This window comes from Phoenix dactylifera, chromosome 9, assembly GCF_051530095.1.
Source record: "Phoenix dactylifera cultivar Ajwa chromosome 9, Ajwa_hap1_PhDact_Kaust_v1.1, whole genome shotgun sequence".
In the NCBI taxonomy this organism is placed as follows: Eukaryota; Viridiplantae; Streptophyta; class Magnoliopsida; order Arecales; family Arecaceae; genus Phoenix; species Phoenix dactylifera.
Genome location: NC_143198.1, coordinates 30,487,677 through 30,495,418, shown reverse-complemented (window position 1 = coordinate 30,495,418; position 7,742 = coordinate 30,487,677). Strand labels below are relative to the sequence as shown.

General features: G+C 33.2%; 1 protein-coding gene across 1 annotated transcript; it reads left to right on the top strand.

Moving 5' to 3' along the window:
- Positions 1-5,641: 5,641 nt before the first annotated feature.
- On the top strand, positions 5,642-6,696 carry LOC103709001 (late embryogenesis abundant protein Lea14-A-like). Its single transcript, XM_008794145.5, has 2 exons — positions 5,642-5,911; positions 6,238-6,696. The coding sequence occupies exons 1-2, from the start codon at positions 5,706-5,708 to the stop codon at positions 6,488-6,490; spliced, it is 459 nt and encodes a 152-aa protein (XP_008792367.3). The 5' UTR covers positions 5,642-5,705; the 3' UTR covers positions 6,491-6,696.
- The last annotated feature ends 1,046 nt before the right edge of the window (positions 6,697-7,742 follow it).

Below are 7,742 nucleotides of genomic sequence, written 5' to 3'. Positions count from 1 at the left end.
AGACTAAGGATTATTTTTATTCCCAAATTTTAGCCTAGATCACGTCCTTAGGGTGAATTGGATACCCAACATCAAGGACAAGTTTTTCATTACTAGATTAGATAGTAATTTGAGAAGTAGGGATAATTTAGAATCATTATCATATAGCATTAACATGGTGCATCCAAATATGATGATCTTGTTACCTTCATCGATGTCATTCTTGATCTTGGAATGATTATCTCATATCAAATGCTCTATCAAATAATAAAACCAGTATACTCGATTACGAATATCAAATAATTCGCTTGTGTAATCCAGTACAAATTCTGATCCAATTATACTCGATTCGGTTGTAGCATAGCCCTACATATAAAATAATTTATCACCAAGAATTAATGAATCAGAGGATCTGTTCGGCACAAAATTCAGCACGGCACGCGATTTGGCACCAGAAGCCTTCTGTTCGGCTGCACAGTGCCGAACAGAAGGCTTCTGTTCGGCACTGTTCAGCCGAACAGAAGCCTTCTGTTCGGCTGCACAGAGCCAGACAGAACCCTTCTGTTCGGCTGCACAGTGCCGGACAGAAGCCTTCTGTTCGGCACTGTGCAGCCGAACAGAAGGCTTCTGTTCGGTTGAGGGTTGTCGAACAGAAGGCTTCTGTTCGGCACTGTTCAGCCGAACAGAAGCCTTTTGTTCGGCGATCCAGTGCCGAACGGAGCACGAACCGTGAAAAAAAAAAATTTCGAAACAAGGTGGAACACGTACCTTTGCGGCCGATTCTTCGTCCCAAATCACTAGTTGCTTGTCCATGCTTCGAATGGGGCTTAAATCTCCTTCAAAGATCGCCTAAACGATGTAAATGGATCGAGGGGTTTAAGGGGGGTTTGAGGGGTGTTTTTTTTTTTCTTTTCAAAACGAAACGGAGGAGGAGGAAGGGGGGTGTACTGAGAAAATTTCAAGGGCAATATGGTAATTACACTAAAGGTTAGTTTGGGTATTTTTTTTTTGGTTTTTGGGGGGTGTCCTTAGCAATAGGGGGGTGTATATAGAACTACCCTGGTTTCCGCCACCGACATTGCGTTGTATTTACTATTTTGCCCCTCTCTTCTTGGTCCCTTCCGAGTAGTGGTCAGGTCTCGTCACCGCCCAGCAAGCATAGTGACAAACTCCAAGAGCCGAGCTAACCGATGAGTAGACCCAGTTTGGGGAGCGGTTAGTAGTAGAGCTTTTAAAAGTAGAGCTGTTAGAAGTAGAGCTGTCTGAAGCAGAGCATTTATAAAAAAATATTTGCTGTTTGGTAACTATATTTCTAAAGTGCTGTGGCACTTTAACATGTATTTGGTAAACAAACTGAGAAATTACTTTTGTGTGACAAAATAACCATAAAGGATATTACCAGTATTATACAACTGAGCATAATAAAATATAATATGTATTAATACATAAATATATGATATAATATAATATTAATGTAATGTAATGTAATATTATTATAATATAGCACTATAACATTATGTATTATAGAATAATAATTTAATATAATATTAAATTATTTAACATAACATATCAATGTATTATGATATAATATAATATAATATTATATAGTATAATATAATAATAAATATATAAAAATATTATAATTATTAGTGTAAATTAATTTTTCATCCTTCTAATGACCATTTATCTCTCTAACAAATTTTCTAGCTAAGTGATAAAATTGGTTAAATAATTACTAATATTTTTATTTATTTATTTATTTAGATCAGATTATTTACCACTCACTCATTATTTTCTTTTTATTTATTTTATTTAGTTATTTATTTATTTATTTATTATTTTATTTTATTGAAATATAGAAGGGTCGCCAGTCATGGGTGGTGACTGGCATGGTGGCTACCACCGTGGGCAGCCACGAGTTCCCAAAACAAAAAGAAAGAAAAAAAAAAGAGGACGAAGGAACAGAGGCGGCGGCGTTGAGAGGAAGAAGAAGATAGAGAGGGAGAGGATGGGTGAGAGAGGAAGAAGTGGGATGAGGGTTTTGGGAAAAAAGATGAGATTTAAATGGGGTATTTTGGTCCAAAAAATAGCTTCTCAACAAAGCTGAAAACAACATTTTCGGAAAGCTCCAAATTGAAGCTTCTTCCCAAAAAACTGTTTTTAACTTCCCGCAAAAGCTGAAACAGCTTTCCGAAAATTTTATCATACACCATTTTTTATCTAAAAGTATTTTTTGAGAGTCAGAAAGTGCTTTTTGGTCCTCCAAAAGCTTTCCAAATGGGGCCTAGATCTCGGTTGGATCAGCTGGTCCACCCGTCGCACGAGAGACTAAAACGCTGATAGAAAGACCTGACATTTAGGCGGGACGCGCAATCACACGGCTGTGATGATGAGCAGGAAGAGTTACGTGGTCACCATTTGAGATTACGAGTTCCAATTATATGCTTTTATAGGGTCACACGTTACACGGCTCGGAGAAGAGGACGGCAAAGGGGTCAGAAGGAACTGGGACGTGGGACTCAGAATGGTAGGTATGCAATAAAGTAATTTTGGCCTTTTTCAGGACCTAAAAATGGCAGTCTCTGATCACTCCATTCCAGTGTCAGACTCAAAACACGGGAGACCGAGTTTGAGTAATTCAGGGGAACAATATATCCATCTTCAAGGAAACATAGATGCATATGATCTTCGCGTAGATTGAAATTCATTTATTATTTAAAAACCTTTCATTTTTATTTATTTAAACTAATAAATATAAATTATATGTATATATGTATATATTATAAAATTTTAGAAAATTGTTAGCATGTTAGCTTTATGCTTGTTTTGTGTGCTTTACCAAGTTACAGTATTAATATATATATATATATATATATATATATATATATATATATATATATATATATATATATATATATAATTGATAAATTTTATAATATATTTTTAAACTCTCCACCTTAAAATATATGCAAACCATATTCAAAATTTCTATAAAAAAAATAGTAAAAACTTGTAACATGCAGACATGACACAGCGAAATGATGCAATTTAGAATGACTAATGGCCGTTACAATAGCTCACCAATCCATAACACCAATTGGACTAATGTAAGTTTTGAATGAAATTGATACAAAATCATGAATGTAATTTAAAAATAAAAAGAATAATAAAAAAATTACATAGATGTTGTGCAAGTTTATCAATATTTTAGCATTATAATCAAGTTATATCATTAGTTTTCTATTTGATATATTTGTTATTGATCAATTTTATAAACTAGCTATCACATTAAGTATATTTTTGAACTCTCTCCTTCGTAAACACAGCCAAAACTCAGCATAAAAAGTTTACAAATTTGTGTACCTTTCTCAATAATCAACATGTCAACATAGGAAAAAAAAAATGAAAAAAATACATGAAAGAGCAAGCTAGATGTAATATTGTCCAAATTTTAAAAAACTACATGGAATCTACAAAAAATTTAAATGATGCTAAATTTGTAAAATGAAAAAGATGATATATTTTTCTTGAATTTTTTTGATAAGTATGTGACTTTTCATTAAGCATCTAAAAACTTAAAGTAGTTAATTAAATATTTTTGATAACAGATGTCTTTCTAATTTCTATGATTCTTTCCACAAAATCACCAATACTTTCTCCATCTCAATCACTAGCCTCACTGCAAGGCATTCATTCTTCTTTTGTCACCATACTAAAAGTCCATTTCTGTCGAGCACTAATTATAAACTCGAAACTATTTTGTAATATAATTCAAATAATTAATATCAGAAAATATAGCCTGTTATAATTTGAGAAAACTAGTTATTTAGCAATACTTTTTCAATGACTTTGGTTTGTTCAAAGATAACACGATGAATGTGGTATCATTATAGCCTCGATATCATAGGTAAAGAGAGATGATTATCTCTATACCTATTAAATAGAAAAGAGAGAGAAAATTCTAGCCATCTCCAAAATTTATAAAAAAGAGAAAGAAAACCGAAGAAAAATTGAATCTTTTTGGAAGTTGTGGGAAAAAAGAAAAAAAAATCTTATATTTTAGTCCACCAAAAAAATTACTTCTTAATAAATTTAGGAAGTTCTATAAAAAAAATATTTTGTTCCATGGTCATGTAAAAAAAATATTCATCACTAATATTTTCTTCATATGACTCTTCATAATCCAAAATAAATTTCATGTAAAACGAAAAAATTTGTTCAAAAAGAAAAAAAATTGCAATCCCGAATAAATTTTGTTCCTCCTAGGACTCTTCATAATAATTTGTTTAAATAAGTTCAAATTTGAATTTAAGTATCCTCCACATTTCGTTTCTCATATTAAAAAAATAAATCCAAAATAATTTTGCATAAAAAAGGAAAAATTCGCTCAAAAAATGCTCAAAAAGGAAAAAAATACCATGCGCATGAAAAAATCCTAAGTAGTGTAAAAAAAGAAATTTTATTTTCAAATAGGAACGTTAAAAAAGAAAAAAAACAAAATTTAATTTAAATTTGATATAAAAAACAAAAAATATGTTCAAAAATACAAAAACATTTTACAATCCAAATTAATTTTCGTTCTTCATAGGACTCCTAATATTAATAAATAAATGTTATGTAAAAAAAAAAAATACCGTAACAGAAATAAAAAGGTTCGTTAAAAAAGCAACATCCAAAAAGAAAATCATTCCATAAAATTCAAAACAAATTCATGAAAAAAATATTTCACTCGTAATAAAAAGAAAAATATCCAAAAATAATTATTATTAAAAAAAGAAAAATAAAATTCATTCAAAAAGAAAAAAACATTTCATTTTTTTCTTCCTAGGACTCTTTATAATAATTAATAAATTTCATGTAAAACATGTTTAAAAACGAAAAACAAACGGTGCATATGAAATAAATCCTAAGTCTTGTACAAAAAGAAAAAAATCATTAAAAAGAAATAATCAAAAAGAAAAAATTCACAATAAATTTTGTGTAAAAAAAGGAAAAAAAATTAAAAAAGCAACAATAAACAAAGAAAAAAATCTAAAAATTTAGAATATATTTAAATTTTCATTATCTTCCTATGTGTGCCCATGGAGTCGGTATCACCTTTAACAAGAAAGGAATTCAATTATATTGGACCCGATCTTATCCATCTCTCCATCAAAAGAATTTTGACAACTTTCTTTCCTTTCTTATCGCCCCAAAGACCTTTCCATAAGTAACAATCTCCATAGAATTTATAATTCGTCAATACGAATATCCAAATTAGAACCCAACGACGTGCCCAAAAATCAAAATTTGCCGTTTTGATATCGAACTCTGTACCGGTGTCGCACTAACATATTATCGGTACGGTATGGTATGCGGTTTTTTGTCGTATCGAGTATCGATATACTACTGGTATGATATCAGTATCGAACTGTTATGGTATGGTATGTCTAGTACCGTTCTGCAGTACCCTGCCAAGAACTAATCCTTAGGGTTGTGCTATTTTAAAGTCTAAACACAAATTTAATCAATAAAACCAGTTATGGCTCCCTGATTCAGCACCGACCTTCTCGGGATCGGCGCCGCTTCCAGCCCAACCACGTGGCGCCCAAATTGGGCGCCGGAGGATGCGGCTCGCGGACCGACCCGGACCAGGTTCTCCCCCTCAAATAAAAGGCCATGTCCTCCCCCATCTCTCCTCCCTCCTTTCCTCCGCTTCTCCCATCTTCATAGCAGAGACTGAAATCATGGCGAGCCTCATCGACAAGGCGAAGGAGTTCGTTGCAGACAAGATTGCCAACATCCCGAAGCCGGAAGCCGCGCTGACCGACGTCTCGGTCAAGAGCTTTAACCGGAGCTCCGCCACGTTCCACAGCGAGGTCACCGTCACCAACCCCTACAGCAAGGCCCTCCCCGTCTGCGAGATCTCTTACACGCTCAAGAGCGCCGGCAGGTTGGTCATGCATGCGCATTTCTAATTACTTTTTTCCTTCCATGCAGTCATATAGATAAGAATGAGGCAATGACCATAAAGTTTTAAAAGAAATAAAGATAGTTTCTCCTCCCATGTAGTTTTATGGATGACAATGAAGTAATACTAAAATTTTAGAGAGAATAAGATCTTGATATGAGAAGTTCTTCTCCTTCACCAGCCTAGAAACTACAATGATTGTTAGATATGCGAAGTGGAGATCTAAACCACAACCTGTGAGAAACATGTAAAGAAAAAACTAGTTTTCTTAGAACACAAGCGATGGTTTTGATGGTGGATGGCTATAGGGTGGTGGTGTCGGGCACAATACCGGACCCAGGGTGGATCAAGGCGGCAGGAGAGGTGACAAAGTTGGAGGTTCCATTGAAGGTGCCATATGACTTCCTGATAAGCTTGTTGAAGGACATCGGTCGGGACTGGGACATCGACTACGAGCTCGAGGTAGGGCTCACCATTGATCTCCCCATCGTCGGCAACCTCACCCTTCCACTCTCGACCAAGGGGGAGATGAAGCTTCCGACCCTCTCTGATATCTTTTAGTGAGTGGAGTCTTCTTAGTGGCTCTGCTTCAGTTCATGGATTAATGAGAGGTTTTTTAAGATCTGAGGTTTCCCCAGTTGAAAAAATTACTTTGTTTTCTTCTCTGAATGCTTATAGAGCAATGCATGGCATGTGGCCGGCCCCATCCATATTTTAAATTTCTGCTCTTATTAGTTGAATGTTTATCATATAAAAGCTTATTAACAGGAGTACTGTTATGTTTAACTTGACTGTCATATTTGATTCTAGATGTTAGAACCTCCTAGGAAAATCACTTCCCACAAACGTTATATATGCATGCATGTATGTATATTAGCAAGGGATACGTGTTTAAACTAATAAAAAGTTTAAGAGGTTGGAGGTAAGAGACATAAAACATTCATATTGGAGAAAAGTATCGATGCTTTTATTTCTTTTTAAATTTTGAAAGGAATGGATTGAGGATGTGCATGCGAGGTGAGTAGATTTTTTTTTTATTTTTAAAAAAAGAGTCCAACTAGTTTGGCCTGTCTCGAAGAAATCTTACAGATTCGAGAGACAAATTGAGCTTTTTTCCCTTATAATCAATAGTTATTTCCATTCACGAGGTTTTTGTCCTTTGAAAAGAGCAATAATAGTAATAATAATAAATATCATATATAATGTAAAAACTCAATCAAATAAAATATTCAAAATATTTTGATTTTTTATTATTTTATATATTTGAAATATTTGAAAATATATATTTATTTGGTCGTGCAGCTTATATATCTAGTTTTCATCCCTTTTTTTCACTTATTTTCTAGAAACTAAGGATATCTTGATCTCAAAATTTGGCAAATAAAATCTAGAATAGCAGTTCCTTTTTTATTTAATAAAATAATACTAATTTTAATGTATCTTAATTTTTGGTATACTATTATTTAAGATTTTAAATTCCAAAATTTTAAATTCCAACAGGACAGAGGCATCCCAGCAATCCTATTTCATCGGGACGAGGCTGGGACTCCAAAAGCTATCCGAAAAAAAGAAGGTCAAAGAGATAAAGAAAAAAAAAAAGTGAATAAAAAAAAGAGTAAAAGAAATAAAGGAGAAAAAGAAAAGAAGGAACAAAGGAAAAAAAAGAGAGGGATAAAAAGGGAATGAAAAGAAATAAAGGCAGAAGAAAAAGAAAGGATGTCTATGATATGGATCGGAGCATCCTTATAGGGAAACCGGAATATCTCCATTTTACGAGACTTAAAACTTTATTTTTTATTATTTGATATATTTT